We start from the raw sequence: 23,011 nt of genomic DNA on the forward strand, positions 1-23,011 counted from the left end.
TCTTGTTTCTTTAACTGGGCCATAGCTTCCTGTTTCTTGGTGTGGATTGTAATTTTTGGTTGGTGTATTTGCATCTGGCTTCCTAGAGTATTTATTCTGAGTGCAGTTTTTCTCTTTAGTTTAGGGCTTCCTATCGTTTCTCTCTTGCTGGTTGTGCAGTAGGAGCCAAGCATGCAGTTGGTGCTGTAAGCTGTGGAGGCTCAAGCTGCCCTTATTGCACCAGGGACCAATGAAGCTTCTTCCATCTTTCTCCTTTGCCAGGTGCAGGGACAGAGTCACAGCTATGTGGAATAATCCACGTGCAGGCCTTGACTGTAGTTGCCCATAGAGACTGATGAAGCTTCACATCCCTTTCTCCCTTGCCTGGGGCAGGAATGGAGCTACAGGTGTGGGCAGCAATCTATGCAGTACGGGTCCAAGATGACTGCAGTTGCCCTGGTAGACTTCTGATTTTCAGTCAATGCCAGCTTAAGTTCTCTGCAGTTATCTGTATAAGCTGGTGCAGGGTTCCTCAGCCTCCTCCCTGCTAGAGACTGGGCTGAAGCCTGGGCTAGGGCTGCAGGCTGATGTGCGTGAAAGAAACTGGTCCCTGCTGACAGAGTTTCAGTCAGCCTGGCTTCCCCTCAGGCTGGGGGTGGAGTCAGAATGGCGGCTACTGGCCTCTTTCTGACTTGGGCTGGTTCTCACACCAGTCATTCCCAGGGTTATCTCTCAGCCAAGTCTCCCAATCTGCTGAAATCGGCAGCCAACTGTCTCCTCCTCCCCTGTTTCTGGGAAATGGAGCTTCCAATTCCCATCACAGAATAGCTCCTGGGGTGGCTCCTGCCGCCAGAGTAGGATGATCACTAGCCTTGGGCTTGGGTAATTTCCGGGAGAGGCTGGTTCAGGTCCCTGCAGCTTTCTCCCTGCTGGAGGTGGCACTGGGGCCTAGGCTAGACCTGCAATATGGTCTGGATGGGAAGAAGCAGGTCCCCACCAGCACTGGGATGTTCAATCCGCCCCACTTCCCCTCGTGCCGGGTGCGGAGTTAAGATGGCAGCTCCCAGCCTCTTTCTAATCTGGGTAGGCTCAAACCTTAGCTGTTCTCAGGATCATACTGTAGCCCCCTGAATTTCCTCATCATAGCCGAAATTGGTGCCAAACCGTCTCTTCCTCCCCCCGTTTTGGGGAAGTGGAGCTTTTAATTCCAGCCGTGGAACAGCTCCCAAGGTGGCTTGTGCCTCCAGTGGAGGATGGGCACCCGCCTTCAGGGCGTGGAGCGCTCTACTTACAAGTCTTCTCTGCAGATGGGCAGTCTCCTCCTTCCACTCCCCCAGTATGTTGCAGGATGCTCTTCTGATCTCTTGGAGCTCCCAAACAGGTGCTTCAGCTAGTTCCAGAGAGCTCTGGGTGTTTGCTAACTGCCCTGTAGCAAGAGCTGACTCTCCGAGTGCCTTACTCCACTGCCATCTTGCTGGTTCTCCTCTGGGTCAATTTTGATTGACATTTCTCCTTATTATGCATTACATGTTCTTATTTGCATGTCTGGTAATTTTTTATATGATGCTAGATAGTGTGAATTTTGCCTTATTTGGTGCTGGATATTTTTGTATTCCTATAAATGTTATTGAGCTTTGTTTCGAGATGAAGTTAAGTTACTGCAGGTCTTGCTTTTAAGCTTCATAGGGTAGGACTGGTCAGCATTTAGATTAAGGCTAATTTTACCTTTTACTGAGGCAAAACTCCTCTGAATACTCTACCCAATGATCTGTGAGATATGAGGTATCTGCGCTGATTGGTGGGAGAGTAGGCACTATTCCTGGCCCTGTGTGAGCACAGTTTCATTTAATCCTTTCAGGTAGTTCTCAGTCCTTGGGTAGTATGTGTTGTTGATCAGCACTCTATTAAATACTCTAAGGAAGATCTTCTGCACATTTTCTCATTTTTCTCTGTGTATTCTCTTTCTTCTTTGTATCTTCTTTATCTGTGCATCCTTTTCCTCTGCATTCACTCTTCTTTGGTATTCTTCTCTGTACTGCCTTGGTTTCTCTGGAGTTCCAGTTTTATCTCCTCTATAGGGATATTGCTTTGCTTCACCTGTGTTCATCCTCCATGTGCCTGGAAACTCTCTCCAGGTAATATAGTATGTTGAGGCAATTGTGGGCCTCATCTTTTTTTTGGGGGGGGGGGGAGGGAGGAGGGGGCTCTTAAGGATCATTGTCCTATATTAACTGATATCCAAGGTCTTTAAAATTGTTGTTTCATATATTTTGTGCAAGTGTTTAGTTGTTCCAGATGGGTGGATAAATCTGGTCCCTGTAACTCTGTTATGGTTCAAAGTGAAAGGCCCTTAATTTATTACATAAGCTTTTAAGAACCAGGCTGTTTTAAAAACTGGGTTATATAGACCCCAGCATAGTTTCATTTTCTAATAGATTATCTTAGTGGCCCTGACATAGTACATATTCAGAATATATTTTTCATAGTGCTGTATTTTTAATGAAAATTTGAATGCTTTACAGAGATTTATAAGAATAATACTGCTATTTTGTTAAAATATTGTATAAGTTCTCACAAGCATAGATGTTTCCTGGTAATATTTTATAGTTATATTTTATAGTTGTATTTATTTATTTTATAGGTCTCCATCCTCCAGGTCCACCTTTAGCAAGACCCATTCTCCCTCGAGAACGAGGTGCTCTGGATAGAATTGTTGAATATTTGGTTGGTGATGGTCCACAGAACAGGTAGTGTTTACTAGGATGGTAGATAAATGAAAATGAAGAAAAAGATGATTGGTCAGGGTATGTGTGTATGTTTGCTAGATGTTCTACAGTTTTGTGGTCCCTTTTCCTGATTTTGCAACTTGAAGAATTTATAGCTTTGGAAAAGGGTACATATTCTTGTGTTTTTCAATAGGAGTTTGGATATATCTAGATAAAATTAATTTGGAAAAAAAATAATAACCATACTTGAAGATTATTTTTAGAGAAATTGAATCATATCTTTGAAACTTTTAAGCTTTGAAGAGCATAAAAATGTGAAAATCTGGTAAAATGGATGTAAAAAATGGAAGTTTATAGGTTCCATAATGGACTTGGTGATGGTGGCAGCTTTAATGATGAGGATGATTTACATGCATTTAGCACACTTAGAGTTCTCAAAATGTTTTTTCAGTTATCTTACTTGATTCTCATCAGCATGGACATCAGCATGATATGAGCAGAACTATTGTCGTAGTATAGACTTTTAAAAAGTTCATAGGATAGTAGAGTTAGATGTTTGACAAGTTTACTGGTTAATATCATTTTGATAAGGAAACCAGAATTTAATGTTACTATAATAAATTATATGGTATTCAAAACAGACCAAATGAAGTTTGATCAGGCCAAGTACTTCATAAGTATATACATAGAGAACAGAGAAAGTTTATTAATAGAAATGAGGAAGATGTTTATTTAAGTATAAATGGAAAAGGTATAAGAATCATGATAAGATTTTAATTATAGAAATTAGCCTTTGAACCAGTTTAAACAAAATTAAATACATTTTTTTTGCTACAATATTTCTCAAAAGCTTTAATAATATTTATTGTGAGTCTTTAAAGGTGTTAACATCTTTTCCAACCTTATCTGATCACAGATTTGGGGGCTAGTATCTCAAGGAATATATTTTGGAAAACACTGGAATTTCAATATTCTGTTAATCAAATGTGTTCTTGCTAGCATATTTAACTATAGTTTATCTTTAACTTGATGGATAAATTACATTTGGTTTGATAAAAATGGTTGAAAGGTTGACTTTTGTTAACCAGCTTAAAGAGTATAGTTGATGGTTTGTCAAGTAACATTTAACTGTTGTGGCATATTTAGCTATGCTCAAATACATATTTGCTCTGATTGCTAAAGTAGCCTCTTCTTTGAACTTTTTCTGCATTTGTAACTGGTCTATCAACTTTTTCTTTTGATGTAGGTATGCCCTTATATGTCAACAATGTTTTTCTCATAATGGCATGGCTTTGAAGGAAGAATTTGAATACATTGGTAAGAATTATTGGGCAGTTAGATATGAAATAACTTACTCTTAAATATTTCATTATTTGCCACTTTCCGTGTAGTGTCATTTTATTTTAGATACCATCTCTGATTGTACACATTTGCCAGGCACATTTTCCTTATTTTAGCATATAGAACAAAACAGAGACAACAACTCAGGTTTTTTCCTCATATAGTGCCCAACCATTAGGCTAGTTATTCTCAAATCTCACTGTGCATCAGAGTCATCTGAAGAGCTTTTAAAAATAATGATGCCCATGTCCCACCTACAAAGAATATGACTTAATTGATCTGAGGCAGGTTCACACATTAGCATTTTTTTAAGTTCTGCAGATGATTCTCATGGGCAGCCACTATTAAAAACTACTGTAATAAACTACTTATGATTCTGAAATATGCCATACCACATTTTCTTGAGCAAATGAGTAAAGTTCTCAATATTTAAAATACCTAATGACTTTGGTGACTAGAAATATAGTTTCAATAATCCATTTAAATCATTGTCAGTCTTGCTTTGCTATTAGTTAACTTACTGTGTAACTTATTATGTCTTTTTTTTGCTTTAAAATTAGTATTCTAATTCTAATAATAATTGGAAAGTATGTTTTAAAATCAGCTTTGGTTAGAGCACCTTCCATAATGTTAAAACAATAGGTGAATTTCACAAGAAATAAAAATTTTTGAACGGTTTTGACTATTTGCAAAAGTAATCTTATGAGTTACCTTATTTGTCCTTGAACTTTCTTTGGTTTATGGTTTGGTTTACTTTAAAATATTCTGCAGCTTTTCGATGTGCCTACTGTTTTTTCTTGAATCCTGCAAGAAAAACCAGACCCCAGGCTCCAAGACTTCCAGAGTTTAATTTTGAGAAAAGACAGGCAGTGGAAGGCTCAAGTTCAGTTGGTCCCTTGCCATCAGGAAGTATGCTTCCATCAGAAAGCCAACTCAGTGAAGGTATGAATATATTAATTTAAAAGTTTTGTCTCAATAATGTGTGTTGTTTAAAACTAGCATAATGCTTTTATTTAGATAGCAATGGTCTAATTTATCAGATTGTGCAGCTTGTATATATCAACTGTTGTTCCGTTAATCTAGCCTCCTGTGCGATTGGTATGAATTGTTCAGTTTTAAAATGCAAGTTATGTTGTGATTAGCAGCATCTAGCAACAGCTAAGTAAGCATTGTTATGGAGTGACCTCTTCTGATAACTGTTGGGAGATTTGAGTGGTAATATTTTCATGCAATTTTTTTTATTGTGGTACAATACACATAACATAAAATTTACCATCAGTAAAGTGTTGTAAAACCATCACCACTATCTAGTTCCAGAACACTTTCATCTCCCCTTCAAGGGAGACCCTGTACCCATTAGGCAATCAATCATTCCCCATTTCCCTCTACCCCCAGCTTCTGGCAACCACTAATCTATTGTCTCTATAATCAAATCTATATCGATTTGCCTATTTTGGATATTTCCTGTAAATTGTATGATATGTGATCTTTTGTGACTGCCTTCTTTCACTTAGCATTATGTTTTCAAGCTTCATCCATGTTTTAGCATGTACAAGTGCTTTATCCCTTTTTATGGCTGAATAATATTCCATTGTATGGATAGATCACATTTTGTTTATCCATTCCTCAGATGATGGACTTTTGGTTGTTTCTACTTTTTGGCTATTATGAATAATGCTGCTATGAACATTGTATACATGTTTTTGTGTGGGCATATGTTTTCATTTCTCTTGAGTATGTACCTAAGAGTGGAATAGCTGGGTCATATGGTAACTTTAAATTTTGAGTAACTGCCAAAATGTTTCCCAATGTGGCTGTACCATTTTATATTCCCACTGGCAATGTATGAGGGTTCCAGTTTCTCCACATCCTTACCAAAACTCATTGTTTGTCCTCCTGATTGCAAAGTTATCTGAGTGAAGCAAATTATTAGAATTATGGAACAGTTACTCATAAGGGTAAACGTCTCATAAAATTTGTGATTAATATTGATAAAATAAATGTGTGCCTCCCAAATGAATTGGTAGAAATTATCAGAAAGCAGGAAGCTGGATTAGAAAGTCATCCTTGCAGTCTTTGTATAGTTATGTTGATAGGACAATAATTTATAGAGACCCAGAAGATTAACATTGCTAATGATGAGATACTTGTTTTTTGATGTGAAATCAACCTTACTTTAGAGAAACAGAATTTATCAGAATTTATTGGGTTGTAGAATTTGTCACAATTTTTGTCTTAGGAATTCTTGAGGCAGTGTCATGAAAAATTAAAAAAGATAAAGTAGAAGATCTAACTATTAATTGCCAGCTATTTCTTCCTATAATTGTGGGTCATGAGTGTTAGTTATGTTAAGCCAATGGAGCTGTAAATTAAGCAGCTCTGAATTATGAAGACTGCTAAATTTATGACACAGGCCATGATATTATAGCCTGGTATAGAAAAATGTATTTTTTAAGTTTAGATAATATAGTTTATTTTCCTAGTCAGTATTCATCCTTTAAATTTCTCAGAATTGTCATTTACATTTATTTTACTTCTTTATAAAAGCAGAGTGTTGCAAAAATTGCTGTAACTGAGAATAATGTGAGGTTGTGAACTTTCAGATATAAGAAGTTTAGTATGAGAATTTGAGTTATCTTTTTTTTTTTTTAACTCTGAAGGGTAACTTAAAATATAAGTGTTGATTTGGGTTTGGCTTGTGACTTACTAACAAATATCAAAATAGATGTGTATACAGAGAGCCATGACAGAGGCCTGTATACTTCTAACACTGTCAATGCATTTATCTTCTTCAGATCTGCAGCATCAATTCCAAACATAATGTCATATTTTTTCTTTTGCTTGAGTCATGCTCTGAGTTGCATGCTGTCACATGCAAAACATCTGCCTTGCCAAAGCATCTTCTTGGAACTGAAAATTAAAGAATTTTCATCCTGAAGATGCCTAGAAGAAAAATTGAAGTCCATTCTATGAGTAACCTTGCTTATGAAAGTGAATGTTTGAAAGCCAGTAGCCACAAAATGAAAATCTTGATAGTGAGTTCCATGCTTTATATCTTCTGCTAAGGTCAAGGTGGATGGTTAACAAACAACATCCAGCTGTACCTTTCCTTCTTGTTTAATATAGGAGAAACAATACCTCAGATGTCTTATTTTATTTCTGAAATCTCTGGAATGAAGTCTGATTGGCTCAAACTCAATACCAATTAGGTAATGTTAATAGGTGAAGACAAAACTTGGGGGACGGTCTAATAATACATAATGCTAGAAACACAGCAACAATTCCATTTGGTCTAAGGTAATCTCTAGAGTAGTGTGCTTTTCATAATTCTTCTCTTTGGATTCATCAAAGTGGCTATGAGCACATTTTCCTTATTTGGCTTTTCAGAAGGCTGAAATTTTTCTTTGAGCTTCCTGTCTCAACATCATGATGTGTATTTATCAATTCAATTCCAAGCTGGATTCCTTTAGTAAATGACTGGAAGTATTTCTGATGAACAGATGAAAGCTGCATTTGTTTTGAACTCCTGTGATACACCCGGTGATTAATTTGAACTTTTAACTAAGAAAATATCATTTCAATAATCTCTTTTCTGTACTAACAGCCAAAATATTTGAGGGTTTAGATTTCCTATTTCTGAATTATTGAACGATATAGAAACTTCAGGTCTGAAAAAAAAACTTTACCATTTAAGTTTTATACATTTTAAAGTACTGAAATAGCCTCTGATAGCAGTAGGAATTGCAGAGATTACATGATGGAACCAAAAGGTAACTTTCTTCTCTATGAACTTTTATTTCAGAAATACCCCATAACCATTTAGATGAATAATCTAGAATTAATAGAAGTAATAGTTTTGGTTTTTTCTTAATCTATGATGCAAGATTTTGAAATTACTAATTTTGTCTAGATTCTGAAACTGGAAGATACTGCATTTAGAATGAAATATAAGGCTTTTACAAGTTTTGGATCACTCTTTAGAACAACATACTGAATCTTGGAAAGTTTTCATCAAAGAAGTAGACCTAGAAGAATTTTCCTGTTAATTGCATATTTGAATTACTACAATTTAATCTAGAACTGTGTATCCAGATGCTTTGGTAATAGACTATTAGGAATTAGGGAGATGGATTCTCTTTTTATCTGAGAGGATACTATATATAGTATGCTAGTATAACGAACTGCTTTTATTTTTTATTTTTTAAAAGATTTATTATTTATTTATTTCCTCTTTCCCCAGTTGTCTGCTCTCTGTCTCCATTCACTGTGTGTTCTTCTGTGCCTGCTTGTATTCTTGTCAGTGGTACTGGGAATCTGTGTCTCTTTTTATTGTTGTGTCATCTTGCTGCGTCAGCTCTCTGTGTGTGCAACACCACTCCTGGGCAGGCTGTGCTTTTTTCATGCTGGGCAGTTCTCCTTACAGGATGCACTCCTTGCACGTGGGGCTCCCCTACACGGGGGACACCCCTGCATGGCATGGCACTCCTTGTGCGCATCAGCACTGTGCGTGGGCCAGCTCATCACACGGGTCAGGAGGCCCTGGGTTTGAACCCTGGACCTCACATGTGGTAGGCAGACCCTCTGTCTGTTGAGCCAAATCTGCTTCCCATGAACTGCTTTTAGATCTCAGTTTCTTTTATAGTTAAATGAGTATTACAGTGATACTTGAGTCTTTGCTAAGTCACATTAAAAGTGGTTTATTGGTTTAGCTTTTTTTTTTTAAAAAAAAAAGGTTCCTAAAATGACTGATATATATATATATATATATATATTTGTTAAATGTGGTAATCATTAATGTGATAAGTTTCTTTTTAAAATTATTATTATTTTTAAAGAAACTTTAGATTTACATAACTGCTACATTGAAAATATAGGGCATTGCCATATACCTCATCTCCTCCCCTCCCACACATTTCCCCATTAACAGTATCTTTCATCAGTGTGGTACATTTGTTACAATTGGTAAATACATATTGAAGCATTGCTACTAACCATAGTCTGTAGTTTATATTATGTTTTGCACTTTGTACTGTACAATTTTATAGGTTTTGACAAAATGTATAATGGCCTGTATCCATCATTGCAGTGTCATGCAGAACAGTTCCAGTGTCTCCCAAAATGCCCCATGTTACACCTGTTCTTTTCTCTCCTTTCCCTCAATACCTCTGGTGATCACTGCCTTTATATTAATATCACAAGTTCTTCCATTACTAGAATAATAATAAGTATACTTTAGTCCTTATTTGTATTCCCTCCCCCCTTATGTTTGTTCATTTCTCAGTCTTCAGGATTTTAGGATGGTGATGCTCACACTGCTTCCATTTGAGAGGGGACTTTGATCTTATGGGGCAGATGGATGGAACTCTCTTGCTTACAGTTGTAGATATTCTGTTTTTTTGGAATAGGCGTTGTCCATCAATCATTCTTTTGTTAGTTGTCCTGGGTGAGTCTGATGAATTGAAAGGTAGGTGTTGACTACAACTCTGCTGAAATTCAGGGCTCAACTGGCATAGGAATACTTTGAAGATTTAAGTCTCTGGGACACATATTTAATGGGTGTAGTGCTAATTATAGGTTCAAAAAAAGGGGCATTAAGAACCATGTGTAGGATAATTATAAATGAGTCCAACTCCAATACATTGGGAGGATAGGTTATCATATGTTCCAAGGTAAGGTCCACTGACAGGGTGCCAAATTCCTGGGGTTGTCTGCCCTGCTGTAGTGTCCAGATATCCCTAGAGCTCTCAGGAATCCCCCTGCTTGAAGCACTGTTTACTGCAGCAGTCATGAGAGCCTCCTACGATGTAAATAAGCTTAACCTCTGGAATGACTTCCTTTCTCCCTTTGAAATCTCTCAGCAATAAAAACTCATTTGTATTTAATATTTCCCCCTTTTGGTCAAGATCTTTTTCCAAATGCATCATTAGTTTGTGCTTGGTAATAATCCCTCAGTGCCAGGGAGGCTCATCCTCAGGAATCATGTCCCATGCCAGCGAGGGAGGGGGGAGGTAGATAGTGAGTTTAGATGCTGAATTTGGCTTAGAGAGAGGTCACATTTGCGCAACAAGGAGGCTTTCAGGAGGCAACTCTCAGGCAATATATAATACTAGGCTAAATTTCAATTTCATAAGAACAAGGTTCATAAATGCAACCATCAATATCAAGAGCCTGACATAATGGTCTGTCCTTCTCTTGGTGTTGCCCTTGTACTCAGGGCATCCTTGCTGCTGTATTAGAGAATATAGCAGGACTTCTCAGGATGGGAATTCAGTACTCTTTCGGTTATTGTATGGATCTCCACCAACAGAGACATCACCCCATGGCCACTTGAACACATTCATATTCTATAGAGGCACGCCCCAGGTGCACCACTCCCCACACATCCCCCCACCATTGACATCTCACACCAGTGATCCTCCTGCAACAGTTGCAACTCTACTGCAATCCAAAACCTCCCCAAAAACAAAGCCAAAAATAAATAAAATAATAAAAAATGCAAGATACAAAATATATTTAAAAATTTTTTTACATTATGTCTTTGATTTCTGTAAGATCTATTATCTTTTATGTTAAATTTCTACATTGTTAGTATACCAGTACAGTGATTTTTTATATTTTGCTAGCATGTTTAAAACCATTAACATTTGCTTTCATTGCCTTTTTATTCAATTGGAAATAACCTGCTAATAAGTAAACGCATCTAATCAACATTACCAAAAATTGCATGTAAAATTTATATAAGGTGAAATTTATCTGGGTAATCTGATTTGTATCCTACCCTTCCTTTATTTTAAGCAAAATATTGTTGTGTTGAACTAGAGAAATTTCTATTTTTAGTACTGTTTATTATGATGCCCTAGGAAGTTGAATTATTTGGTAATGTAAATTTTATTAAATTCTGTGTATTTACTGGTTCTAAAAAGCATGTATCTTGATATTTAATTCTATGTAGCTTACCCAAATATAAACTTGTCTATCGTATGGTTTTGTGTGTTTGTTTTAGACAGATCTTCTGGCCTTCTTATTCCCTTTTCCAAAACCTCTTCACATCACAGTTTAGTTTTAGATCATTGTTTAATGATGAAATCCTCACTTGTCTAATTGAATTGTTAAATGAATGGTAAATAATTGAACAGTGCTCTGTGTTGAATACCAGCTGTACTTTCTCATGGTTATAATTTAATTGAATTTTATTATTTGAGCATTGGGTTTAGTTGGGATGAAATTCATGTCTTTGTACCTTAAATATAAGTTGACTCTTTTCCTTAAGGTAGGAAAATCTTGTAAAAATTGACCTGTTTAAAGCCCGTGAGTTCAAAGACAAATTGCCAATTTTAATTTAACAAAATGCTTTTGTGTAAGTCTTATAGTCTACACATATAGTGGGGACTGATGTGTTAGCAAAGGAAACATTTTTTTGTTATTGTAAAAGAGAAGAAAAAGTAAGAATTGAAATGAATTTACCAAATATGAAGGTTTCTCAAAGGCTTACTATAAATAGAAGTACATGGTAGTATGTATTGAAATAATTTTCCTATAGAAATACATGAAGTTGTTTTGTAGATGATTCTTTAATTTTCTTCCCCAAAGGTAAAGTGATGTTATTACATGTTTTTTGCGTGTGTGTGGTTTATAGGTAAGGCAGCAGTATTCATTTTACATTTATATTCAGGTTTATAAGTTTGAGTTGCCTAGCTGAGTCTTTGCCCAAACAACTGGAAGCCAATTATTACTATTTGATAGAAAAAGTTTCTCAAATTAGGGATGGGGTGGAAGGCAGAGAAAGGAACAAATCCCGTTGATCAGTTTTGTTTGATCACATTGTGGCATATTGCTTTCTGGGCATTACAATTGCCAAAGTCGATATTAAAGATTTTCTGACAGATGGATTTAGGTAATTCAGGTAACTTTGTTTCATATCTTAGTCTTAGAGTGATGCTATGTAGGGAAGAGTAGACCCCTTTAATAGTGTGAACACAAGGGCTGGTTTTCTTTTAGTATTTTATGCCTAAGTGTTAACAGCTTCCGAAATGTATTTTATACTGCCAAGCTAGTTTAAACTGCAATTTTATAAGAAAAATGCACTTTTAAAAAATTAAAATAGATAAATGATGCTCTTCCTTAGAAATAAACAAGTACTTTTGTAATATATTAAACAATTTTGTTTTAAAGCTGTGTAGTTTAGAATTATTAATAAGTAATTCTCTATTAATATTGTATACCAGGTTCATTTAAAGCTTGTTTGAATGACTTCTCAGAAAATGGCATTGGCATCTAAACATCAAATACTGATTTCATGTAGTCTAGGTGACTTCTGAATAATAGGCATCATGTCAATACCAAGTATTTGTAATGTTACTGCTATTAAAATGTACTATTCTGCAAATTAACCTGAGAGAAAATTAGTCATTGGTAGGTTGGTTCTTTGATTGTTTTAAAGTTCCACCTAGCATTTCACCAATTTTTCACTCTTCCATGTATTTTCCGCAATACAATATTGACTGACAAACTTTGTGTATCATGTTGCCCTCTAATTATCACAGCACATGGCTCACTGGCATTCCTTTGACTTTGTGTGTTATAGACATTTAAAATTTTCAGTACTGTACTTCTCTTTATATTAAGAGCTTCCCTATGAACCCCAGACTTTAAAATGTTAAATTGGTTTTGACTAGTAGTGTGTGGGTTTCTGAAAACGGTAGCATCACAGAGCTTTAATATAAGTCTTGAACTTTGGCACATCTCCTATTTCAGTACAGTATTGAGGCAATCTGTCAGACAGAATATGACAAACTATGTGAGCCTATGTTCATTTAAACAAGTATTGGTGAGTTGAATCCTGGTTTCTGAGTTTCTTTTGTTTTGGTTTTTTCATTTCTTGTGGCTTTATTTGTTTGTCTCAGAAGACTTATTAAAGTATAACAAATTGTAAAGTTCTTGGCAAGTAAGTGTTGCTCTATGACCAGAGATTTGTGGAAAACTGTGACTCTCAAAATTCTACCCTGTGTAAATTCTGTGAGGGTAGAATTACAAATGAAATTTTCCATGGAAGAACTTGCTTGCCCTTGTTGCAGAAATGATTTGTATATGTCTATAGAGTTTCATTTGCACTTTCTGCTTTTCCTTTGTTGACCGAAACATTCAAATAGCAATACTTGATTGACCTCCCCTTTTTCTACTTTTTGGATTTTTATAAGATTGCAAGTGGTGTAGCAATGACATTTTAAGTTCCATATTAAGTACAAATATCAAATATTATGATTTTTGACCATTCCTCACTACCTTTCCTGATTACTTGAAATTTTTATATAGTAAAACGGTGTCCCTAACTGTGGAATTTGGGCTTTTATTTTATATATGAAGAATGGGGAAGGAGATTTTAATTAATTCTGTAAACCAGACTCCATGGTAGCTATTTAAGGAAATAACTCTTTTTAAATATTTTTAAAGGCTTGGCAGAGAGTCTGTGATATATAGATGATTTGTTTTCATTAAAACTGGTTGGTAAAATGATGGATTTGTAAGAGTTCCATGTTAACATAGGTGAATATAACACTTAACTTTTCTTTTTCTTTCTTCTTTCTCCCTCTTCTTCCTTTCCTTCTTTCCTTTTTTTCTTTCTTTTGCAAAACTCTGACCTATATTATATGAGGCATTAAAACTATTCGCTAATGTAGACTGACCTTGCCTCCAGAATTTTTTGGATCAGTAGAATTTATCGTATATAAGGAATCTTCTATGAGAGTGGGAAAATCTGCTTTTTGGTTAGCCGATGTAGTTTAACCATATTTCTCCTAGCAAGAATATTAACCAGGAAGGAGGGGAGAGGGGGGGAGGGGGAAGGGAGAGGGGAGAAAGGGAGGGGAAGAGGAGGGAGGGGAGAGGGAAGAGGGAGTTCTTTTAGGAAACATAATCTGGGAGTTAATCTATTTGTTTTGTTTGCTGGGCTGTTTCATAACACATAATTCTTTTGGAACTTTGGTTTTTGGAGATTCAACTTTCAAATGTATTTTTAGGAACTTATTTTGAATGAAAATATGGGGAGGTAAAGTTAGTTTATGGGCTTGTTTCCCCCCGTTTTTTTCCTTCATTCATACCAACTCATATATGTTAGGATGTATGAAGTAAATGACAGTTTTTATAAGACTTTAAGGATAATGTTAGGCTGGCCTTCTATTTCTTAGTCTGCATGTGTATGTTTGTTTTTATCTTTTGTTTGTCTTACTTAGCAGTTTTAACATTTGGGTATTCCTAAAGTATTAAATCTTTATCTTTTCAGAATCTTTAGAAGAACAAGATATTCTTGATACTAGTACAGAGGAGATAGGTGGCAAAATATCACCTACAGAACAGGCAAACCAAGAGATTGAAAAAGCATCTGGCGTAGAAGACCCAGAGGAGAAAAGAGAAGATACTGAGAATGAGGAAACCTCAGTGAATGAAGCCAAATCAACAGTTCCCAGTTTTGATTCTATTCCAAATCCTGAACTAAGTGGAGAATCTTTGATGATAAAGGAGTAAATACTTCCACGTGCCTTCATGGATATTTGTAGTCTTGTTGATGTCAGTTATTGCTTTTCAGGTGGTGTTTTTTCTTATTTTTCCCCCTCTAAGAATATGCTTGTTATTTGAGTTCAAATTGCCTAGCTATTTCAAAATGTCAAAGTTGTATCTACATAGGTTTTGAAATTAAAAGCAAATATCTATAAAGCAACATCCTTTTGAATGTACAAAGACCAGTACTATTGTAGACAGCTTTTGGATATTTTTTTTTTGTCTATTCTAAAAGTAAACAGACATGATAGAATTCTTGTTTTACATATGTGTGACCTATAAATAATATCCATTTTGACATAGGAAGAACATTGGTTAGGAATAAGTTCTCTAATAGTGTTTGGTTTAAGGATTGAAACTCATTTAAGATTTTGAAAACTTCATCATTAAAAATGAATAGAATTTTAACTCGATATATTTACCATGGGGGAAAAGAGTGTCTATTTAGGCATTTACATGAAGTGTTAATGGAGGTTGTAACTACATAGGAATCGGTACGACTTTTCAATAAGAATGCAGTTAAACAGTCAAGTGCAGTGTTTCTTTCTGACGTCATTTATTTTGCGGCTAGGCCAAAGGTGTATGATGTATATAATTAGCTTATGTTTACATATTAACAAATAGGAATTATCTTTGCACTTGACTGTACTTGAGTTCTGAGTATTATTTATACTTGTAAAATAATGATGATATAGAAGTGAATTTTTGTGCTCTTGTGTATATTTTGTTAAGGAAAATAAAGATGATCTGGCAGCAGTTTCTTTTTGTTGAATAACTAGATTTCTTGACAGGATGACTTGGATGTCAGAAATCTTAGTAGGAAGAACTCACAATACAGTGCTTCTGCTTAGAATAAATTATGATGCTTATATTCAGATTTATTGTCTTTCAAGTTCAAAGAAACAATGACATTTAAAGGCTCTAATCAGAGGTTAGATTTTTCTGATTCATGATCACCTTAGGCCATTTATAACTTGCAACTTTGAGAGGCAAATATATTTTGTGAGATTAGGCAGTAAATTGCTGATAGTTCACTGGATTTAATATGTGTACTAAGGATTATCTGGGGAAAAAGTTTGACCCAGAATTATTATTCTTGGACCTCAACTACAAGGTGACTGTCTTTTACAGTTTCCTTTTATCTCTCTTCTCTATTATATAAAAAAAAAATTAAATCAAATTATGCCAAAGAGAAGAATGTATGCAAATGACATGTATGGGAAATATTTCTAAGTTGTGCAGTTTATTAAAATTGAATAAAACATTTCTTTATCATTTAAAATTCATCTTTATGATTTAATATCTTGTAGTTGACAGGTATTTTTAAGGAACCCTATTTGTTAATAATCTGAAGCATCATGTATAGTGACCAGAGTTTGGAGTGTACAGAACTGAATTCCAGCTTGTAGTCTTGGGCAAATCACCCATCCTCTCTGAGATGGTTTTCTCAATTGTAAAATGAGAAGAATACCTACTTTTCAGAGTATTGGGAGGAATAAAATAATTTGTGAAAAGTGCCTAGATCACTGCCTGATAATTAACAGCTATTATGTAAATAGTAGTATTTGTTATGAATTATGAAAGAGTCATAAATTTTTCCTTCTACAGATAAAGAAATAAAAAAATAATATGAGCATATAATTGAGCTCAGAATCAAGGCAATTCTTAATCAATTTATAGTGTTCTAGTAAGTTCCATCATATGTATGTATGTGTACATATACACATACAAAGAGTAAGAAAATAGGAAACTGAAACGTATATAAAATCTTTTTTTATGAATTTCCTCAGTTTTTTTGTGCCGTTATTGGTCAATGTACATTTTATTGACTTTTGCAAGGTCATCTTGTTATAAAATAATCAAATTCTGATGTACATTACTTGAAAATGAGGAGTATCTCAGAGAAATATAATATAGAATCAAGCAGATATTATGAGAAATATCTTTGAAAGAAAAATGTAGGAAGATAAAAAAAAGGGATTAGTAAAATTAATGCAACATGTAACATGCTGTAATGGTATAATATAATTTAAAATAGAAAAATTTATTCTGATATTATAATAGTTAATAGTTGAAAGCAAAATGTCCTATTTCTGATTAAGGCTAGTCTAAATGAGGAAAACCATACTATTAGGTTCTGTTAGCCAGAATGATCTTAATTTTCCTACTTGTTAATGTTCACATAGCCGTCATCTGAGATCTTCCCCCTGGTGCCCTTAGCATAGTCTACAAACATGGTCTGGATTCTGTCTTTCCATTCTTGATCATTGTGCAGTAGCCACATGGGCCTACTTTCATGTCCCTGATCATGCTAATCCATTTCTGCCTAAGTCTCAGCTTAAATTCTCCCTTCTCAGAGAGATGCCCTCCATAGCTCCCTACCTCTGTTATGCCACTCTATACTTATTTGCCATCACAACTTGTACTTTATTTGCTTGTTCATTTACTGTCTTCTTCACAACATAAAGTCTGTGTTCATGGATCTTATTCACTTCTGTATCTTCAGTGCCTACCTCAATATCTGACACATTTATTATATGAATGAATAACTTTGTTGTAAAATCCAGTGAAAACTCTTCAGTCTTTATTTCACTGTGTCAGCTTTTTTTTTTTTTTTTTGAGGTACTGGGTCCCGGCATTGAACCAGGGACCTTGTATTGTGAGAAGCCAGAACTCAACCACTGACCACTGAGCTACACCTGCTCACTCGATGTGTGTTAGCATTGACAGTGTTGGACACTCCCTCTTGTTTGAAACACTCTTTCTTTTGGCTTTTGAGATATTACATTATCGTTCTCTTCTCTGTCTTCTTTCTCTCTACATCCTTTCCAGATTTCTCCCTTGCCTCATTCCTTAAATGTAGGTGTTCTTTCTCTAGGAGCTCTCATCAACCCCAGTGGATTTAATTGCCATTTGTATCTCTATTTCTCAAATTTCCAGCTTTGCCCTGTTTCCTTTACTTCAGAGCTCTATATTCACTTGCCTACTGGAATGTCCCTCACGATCAATATATTCAAGAATGAACACTAATTTTTTCCTTCAAACCTTCTTCTTTCTCATCCCAGCAAATAGTGTCACTTTCCATGTCAGAAATTGGAGTTTGTCCACTCATCTCTTACCACTTTTTCCTATATCCCAAACTATCAATTCCTGTCTTCCAGTTCTATTCTCATTTCGCCATCCTAAACACTACATTAATAATGATAATAAACATTTGATTCTTACTTTGTGCCAGGCAACATGCTAACTGATGTGTGTGTCTTATTTTATTTGTTTTTGGGCAACAATCCTGTGAGGATTTTTTGCTTTAGATTATAGAAGAAAGAACTGAGGTGTACAGGGAATAACCAAGTTGCTCAAAGTTATACATCTAACAAGTGAAAATCTGGTATTTGAATTCAGACATAACTCAGATCTCAACTTTTATTGCAGGGTGCTTTCTATTGAACCACTAATGTACACTACCTCTTAATATTGGTGTTAGAGTTGAAGATTACTTTAAAAAATTGTCTTAAAACTTTTTTATTTTTTCTCACAATATTATAATATTACATTATGGTGTTGGATTTTGTGTACAAATCAGTTGAAGAATCAAAGAATGAGGATAATTTGTGAAATTATTGATAGCTATTTTTAAACAATCATATAGAACAGAGATGCTTTAGAAAATGGAAGAAAATGTAGTAAGTTACTATCTGGTAGATAACTTCAGTCAATTGTGAAAAATTATAGAAGAGATATAGTTGTAGCTTATGAATTCCTCAAGAACCATTAAAAATAATTCAAGTACTTATGGAAAGATGAACCAAGGTAGAGATGGTTGTGAATTGATAATCTGCTAAATCCCTCAGTTTTGTAATTTGACTTGTTTCAAAATTATTAAAGATCTAATTATATGAACTCTACCCTGGTTAATACTAAATATATTCAGATTCTGAATTTAGGTATGTAAATATATGTATAGAAAAGCACATTTATAATACAAATAGTATTTTATTATTCAAAATATTAAGTTGTATCAATCCACAAATTATTAATTTGTCTCAGCCTAATTTCTTTCCTTCTCAGAAACTAATCCACATTTTCTATTTTAATACTTCTTAAAAATGCCTTTTAAAAAATTGTTGAATTTGCTAGATGGTAGATTGCCCTTTATCAGTTTGCCTGTGTGAATCTTAGATTTCATTTATAATATTGTATTCTTTATCCTCTAGAGGTCCTGTTATATGTGTTTTAATTTATATTACTTTTGGACTTTAGGAGAAGAAAACACTTATGCTTATATAGTTTCATATTATTTGATGTTTTTATTTTCTGCTTTATGCATTTTTTCTGGTTTTTAAAAAATATTTTTATCTTCCATTTTTCCTTTGGCAACAAAATTGATAGGGAGTGGAAGCACTCTGGGAAGATTAAGAAGTATTCTTAAAAATCTCCCTCATAAACTAGATTTTTTAAGTTCTTATTCCAGGATTCTATGAGAATTGGCCAAATTTTCAGCTGCCAAAGACTTTTACCAGATACCTGGCACTTAATTTAGGAAAACTGGGAAAAATCATTAATTTTTGTGAAAATAAATATTTCTGTCTTAGTCTGATTTTGAAGAACGAAGAAAGTGGGGTTTAAGTGAACCATTTTTAAAAATACCTACTCTTGGTCAAATGCTGTGCTTTATGTAGAGTCACGTACATTGTCTTACAGATTTCATGACAGCAGCAATGTGAAAAGGTAGAATCCTATCAAGTAGCAATTAATTCATGAAGACCAGTTAGTTTATGGATGTTGCAAAAGGAATTGAAACCTAGGATCTTTAAATTGTTGCTCTTTTAACTACCTATGAACTCTCTCCTTTATAGCTGAAAGAAATAGATTAATGCTCTTTTTGGTTACTCTTGCATTTCTGAGATTATGCAAATGTTACTTCTTCAGGGCAGTCTTTTTAAAAAATTATTTTTATTTTTAAAGAAGCTTTAAATTACATAAATGTTAAATAAAAAATATAGGGAATTTCCATATGCTCCACTCCCTCCCCCTCCCACACTTTCTCACATTACCAACATCTTTCATTAGTGTAGTACATTTGTTACAATTGATGAACACATTGAGGCATTGCTACTAACTGGACTGAAATTTACATTGTAGTTTACACTCTGTCCTACACAATTTTATATGTTATGACAATGTATAAATGGCCTGTATCCGTCATTGCAATGTCATGCAGTACAATTCCAATGTCCTGAAAATGCCCGCATATTATACCTGTTCTTCCCTCTCCCTTCCCTGGGAACCTCTGATAGCCAAGGGCAGTAAGTCTTCTTTTAACCTAAGACTTCTCAGACTCTTTATTCACCCACACTCACCCTGAAATTTTTTCATAATGTGTCCTGCTCCAGGCTTTGAACTTCTTGAAGGCAGAGTCATATCTGTTTTTGTTCATCATTAAGTTCCCAATGTCTAGTGATAAAAGGCACTTAAGGGAAGCAGATATGGCTCAAGCAATTGGACTCCTGTCTACCATATAGGAGGTCCAGGGTTTAATGCCCAGGGCCTCCTGGTGACAGCAAGCTGGCCGATGTGGTGAGCTGTCCCATGCGGAGTGCTGGTCTGCGTGGAATACTGTTCCTTGCAAGCATGCTGCCCCGCACAGACATGCTGATCCATGCAGAGAGCTGGCACAGCAACAAAAAGAGACAGAGATAATAAGAGATGCAGCAGGTCAGGGAGCTGAGGTGGTGCAAGAGAATGGTGCCTCTCTCCCACTCTGAAAGGTCCCAGGATTGGTTCCTGGAGTTGCCTAATGAGAATACAAGCAGACACAGAAGAACACACAGCGAATGGACACAGAGATCAGACAATGGAGGGAGGGGGGAGAAATAAATTAAAAATCTTAAAAAAAAAAAGCCACTTAATAGGGGAGTGGATGTGGCTCAAGTAGTTAAGCACCTGCTTCCCACATGGGAGATCCCAGGTTTGGTCCCTGGTGCCTCCTAAAAACAAAGATAAACAACAAGCAAACAAACAGAAAAAGAACCCAACTCAAGGGAGTTGATGTGGCTCAACAGTTGAGCACTGGCTTCCCCCACATGAAGTCCTGAGTTCAGTCCCCGGCCTTGGTACCACACACACACACACACAAAGGCACTTAATAAATACCTCTTGAATAGGTAATATTTATGTACATGCACACATAAACATGCAAACACAGAATGTAAAATATTAATAGCCTCTGCAGATTTTGCAGTGCTGGGAATTTTGCAGATTTCTTTGAATAATTCTTTGAATTATTGAGTGTGGAAAAGGTCATATAACTTGTTCCTCACAACCTAAGCATATTCCATTGGTTTCTCAGCCTTTTTTTTGACCCATCTTCTGCCTTGCTGTTGGAGCTTTCTGAAAAAAAGCTGTTGGAGCTTTCTTTTTTTAAAGATCTTTTTTAAAATGCCCTTCCTTTTATTTAAGTTTTCTTTTATTTCTTTTAGCAATGTTTTGTAGTTTTCTGTGTACAAGTCTTTTACATCCTTAGCTAGATATATTCTTGGTATTTGATTCTTTTAGTTGCTATGGTGAATGGAATTTTTTTCTTGATTTCTTCTTCCAATTGTTCATTGCTTGTATATAGAAACACTACTGATTTTGGGGTGTTGATCTTGAGCCCCAACACTTTGCTGAATTCATTTATTAGCTTTAGGAGCTTTTTTGTGGGTTTTTTCAAGATTTTTCTGTATATAGAATCGTGTCATCTGCAAATAGGGAAATTTTACTTTTTCCTGTCCTGTTTGGATGCCTTTTATTTCTTCTTCTTGCCTAATTCTTCTGGCAAGAACTTCCAGTACAATGTTGAATAGCATTGGCGACAGTGGGCATCCCTGTCTTGTTCTTGATCTTAGAGGGAAAGCTTTCAGTCTTTCACCATTAAGTAGGATACCTGTGGGCTTTTCATATATGTGCTTTATCATATTGAGGAAGATTCCTTCCATTACTAGTGTTCTGAGTGGTTTTTTTTTCTCCAAGGAGGGGTGCTAGATTTTGTCAAATGCCTTTTATGCAGCAGTTGAGATTACATTGTGTTTTTTCCCTTCCATTCTGTTAATGTATATGACCTTAATTGATTTTCTTATGTTGAACCATCCTTGCACACCAGGGATAAATCCCATTTGATCGTGGTATATAATTTTAATGTGCTTTTAGATTCTTTTTGCTAATATTTTGAGAATTTTTGCATCTATTGGTCTGTAATTTTCTTTTCCTATGATACCTGGCTTCGGTGTGAAGTTGATGTTGGCCTCAGAATGAGTTAGAAAGTGCTTCCTCTTCACTTTTTTCTAAGAGTTTGAGGATGATTGGTGTTAATTTGTCTTGGAATGTTGGGTAAAATTCACTTGTGAAGTCATCTGGTTTTGTTCTTTTTCTTTTTAGGGAGGTTTTTGATCACTGATTCAATCTCTTTACTAGTTATATTTTTGTTGAGATCATCTATTTCTCCTTGAGCCAATGTAGTTAATTTGTGTTTTTAGGAATTTGTCCATTTCATCTAAGTTATCCAGTCTGTTGGTGTATAGTTGTTCAGGGTGTCCTCTTATCATGCTTTTTATTTCTGTGGGATCCACTTTTCATTTCTGAATTTCATTATTTGTGTCCTCTCTTTTTTCCTTTGCCAGGAAAAGCTAAAGGTTTGTTGATTTTATTGTTCTTTTCAAAGAATCAACTCTTGGTTTTGTTGATTCTCTATTTTTAAAAAAATTCTCTATTTATATCTGCTCTAATCTTTATTTCCTTCCTCTGCTCACTTTGGATTCAGCTTGCTGTTCTTTTTTTAGATCCTCCAGTTTTGATGTTAGGAAAAAAAAATCAAATCTTTGCTTTGAGATTTTTCTTCTTTTTGAATGTTGGCAGTTAGAACTATTAATTTTCCTCTCAGCACTGCCTTTGCTGCATCATATAAGTTTTGGCATTTTGTGCTTTCATTTTCTTTTGCCTTAAGATATTTCCTGATTTCCCTTGTGATTTCTTCTTTGTTGGTTGTTTAAGAGCATGTTGTTTACTTGCATGGTATATTTTTTTCCATCCTTTCACTTTCAACTAGCTTATGTCTTTGAATTTAAGGTGACTGTCTTAAAAACAGCATATAGTTGGAACATGCTTTTTTATCCATTCTTCTAATCTCTGCTTTTTGACTAGAGAGTTCGATCCATTTATATTTTTAAGTTAGTACTGATAATTAAGGATTTTCTTCTGCCATTTTGCTATTGTGTTTTTATAAGTTTTTAATCTTTTTTAACCCTTAATTATTATGTTAAAGCCTACTTTCATATTTATTTGACTTTTTGCATACTACCAGTTTGATTTCATTCCCATTTCTTTCTGAATATCATTTTTAGAAGTTTTCTTTGTGGTTACTCTGGGGTTAAAAC

At 35.1% G+C, this 23,011-nt stretch overlaps 1 protein-coding gene across 3 annotated transcripts in view; it reads left to right on the forward strand.

Moving 5' to 3' along the window:
- Positions 1-15,882, forward strand: part of LNPK (lunapark, ER junction formation factor) — a 96,533-nt gene extending 80,651 nt beyond the window's left edge. For all 3 annotated transcript variants that reach the window (XM_058300612.2, XM_058300613.1, XM_071216245.1), the window contains exons 10-13: positions 2,621-2,726; positions 3,952-4,022; positions 4,818-4,988; positions 14,326-15,882. In XM_058300612.2, the coding sequence (XP_058156595.1) occupies positions 2,621-2,726; positions 3,952-4,022; positions 4,818-4,988; positions 14,326-14,567 (590 nt within the window). In that variant the 3' untranslated portion in view covers positions 14,568-15,882. The remainder of the gene's footprint in view (positions 1-2,620; positions 2,727-3,951; positions 4,023-4,817; positions 4,989-14,325) is intronic.
- Positions 15,883-23,011: the final 7,129 nt, after the last annotated feature.

Source organism: Dasypus novemcinctus, chromosome 7 (genome assembly GCF_030445035.2).
Source record: "Dasypus novemcinctus isolate mDasNov1 chromosome 7, mDasNov1.1.hap2, whole genome shotgun sequence".
Classification (NCBI taxonomy): Eukaryota; Metazoa; Chordata; class Mammalia; order Cingulata; family Dasypodidae; genus Dasypus; species Dasypus novemcinctus.